The sequence below is a fragment of the Sphaeroforma arctica genome (genome assembly GCF_001186125.1).
Source record: "Sphaeroforma arctica JP610 unplaced genomic scaffold supercont1.3743, whole genome shotgun sequence".
NCBI lineage: Eukaryota > Ichthyosporea > Ichthyophonida > Sphaeroforma > Sphaeroforma arctica.
This window is the reverse complement of record NW_014036815.1, coordinates 1-1813: the sequence shown is the minus strand read 5'-3', so window position 1 is coordinate 1813 and position 1813 is coordinate 1. Positions and strand designations below refer to the sequence as shown.

The 1813-nt window shown below is 41.3% G+C and overlaps 1 protein-coding gene across 1 annotated transcript; it reads right to left on the bottom strand.

The window, feature by feature from the left end:
- Positions 1 to 395: 395 nt before the first annotated feature.
- On the bottom strand, positions 396 to 1813 carry SARC_13790 (hypothetical protein). Its single transcript, XM_014292078.1, has one exon. The coding sequence runs from the start codon at positions 1682 to 1684 to the stop codon at positions 1322 to 1324; it is 363 nt and encodes a 120-aa protein (XP_014147553.1). The 5' UTR covers positions 1685 to 1813; the 3' UTR covers positions 396 to 1321.

Below are 1813 nucleotides of genomic sequence, written 5' to 3'. Positions count from 1 at the left end.
TAGAATGAAGTTATCTAAACTCACATTCTGCTTGCGAACCGGGCGTGTTTCCGTTCGTGTGGTGATATATCATTGCATGCACTGCCGTAGTACCCCTAGCGGGCGGGACCATTGAAATGTTTGTGCTAATAACAATCATGTGTATTATACCTGCATCGGGTTTGAGAGTCATTGATGTGATCGTACGCTATATTTGTACGCACGAGACCTAAAATCATTGTTTTTACGTATTAACCGAAAGTAGGTATCGCTCAGTCTACATTAGGGATGTGTATTTTCACACCATTTTGCATATATGTATCTTGATTAGAGGCACAATCATGACGTGTGTTGACATAACAACTTCACTTCCAGATTCCAAAACTGGAACCACAATTCTAAACCAATTCTTTGTTCCGCATTGACACTTTCATTTTTATTATTATTATGCAGAAATATGTTACGATTGTATTGTACCGCCCCGTCGACTAGTAAGGAAGTGGTCAATCCAAATATATAAAGAACCTACCTACCTTTAAAATCATATTCTGCGCATAATTGTAATTTCAAACTCAAGCGTGTGTGGGAATCGGTGCTTTTACATGAATTTTGAGCTCACCGCTGGTTACTATGGTGATCGTCTGGTTTTATTGTAGTTCTGATACAAAATAGTGCCTGTTCGCTTTGATAATTTGAATTTTGGGATTTTTGGTGTAGCGTAGATGAAGCTTCATGCGCGAAAAAACACCAGTCCTGCTATACAACTCACTAATATTTTGACCTATATAAAGGGAACTCGAAACATTTATATAAATCAAGTGTTGTGGCCTAGGAGGAAACAAAAAAATTATAAAATCAAGTGTTTTGACCTATGACAAAAAAATTGATCACCCTGTGAGCAACGCGACTGCGTCATCGGGAGCTCTTCTGGGAGCTACGATGGTACCAACATAAAAAAGATGGTAGCTACGAGGCAGAGCGTAGACATGGTGGGTGCGTTTATGGAAACGTCAGTACATGTATTTCTACAGTTCAACTATCACATCAAAATCTGCTGGTGAACCGGGTGATATGGGTCAATCTAGAATCGTAATTAGTCGCGCGGCTAGAAAGATAACGTCGCATCGTATCTTCAATTACACCAACCGTATATTCATGTGTTTCTGAACAATTTTAAGATATGATCACTGAGCCACGATATTTGTTGTAAGCGTACAGTTATTTTCAATTTTTTTATTTTTTTTAGTCTCTGTATAAATTCGAGTCTTTATTTGTTTTAATCTGTTCCTTCAGAGAGTATAACTCTTAGAGCCGAGGACTAGAAAGTCCCACTGTGAATTTCTTACCACTGCAACACTATCCGACTTTCGGTGTTTTTGCCTTCTTCCAAAGTCTTCATAGCTACGTTCACTTCCGAAATTGGCATAACCTCGACGTCGCAGTCGATACCTCTAACCGCTGCCAATCGCAACATGTCGGTGGTATTCTTGGAACCGCAAACAATAGAGCCAACAATCTTCTTAGCTGTGAAGACCAACGGAATGAAGTTAAAGTTGAATGTGGCAGTAGACACCTCGGGGAGACCCAGGCGGCAGTAGGTTCCACCGAAGCATAGCAAGTCCATCCAAGGTGACATATCTCCATTCTCAGGTGCATAAGGGCAAGTGTCTAGAATGAGGTCAAGAGAACCGGCAGCTGACTTCATCTCTTCCTCACTTTCGGTCGCAACGAAATGCTTAGCACCCCATTCCCTTGCCTGTTCCTCCTTTTTATGGTTGCGAGACAACGCCGTAACCTCAGCACCCGCAGCAGTCGCAAACTTGACTGCAAGATG

Bases quoted from the DNA above. Each gene is read 5' to 3' on its own strand.
- SARC_13790 (XM_014292078.1), bottom strand. From the start codon at position 1,684: ATGAAGTCAGCTGCCGGTTCTCTTGACCTCATTCTAGACACTTGCCCT.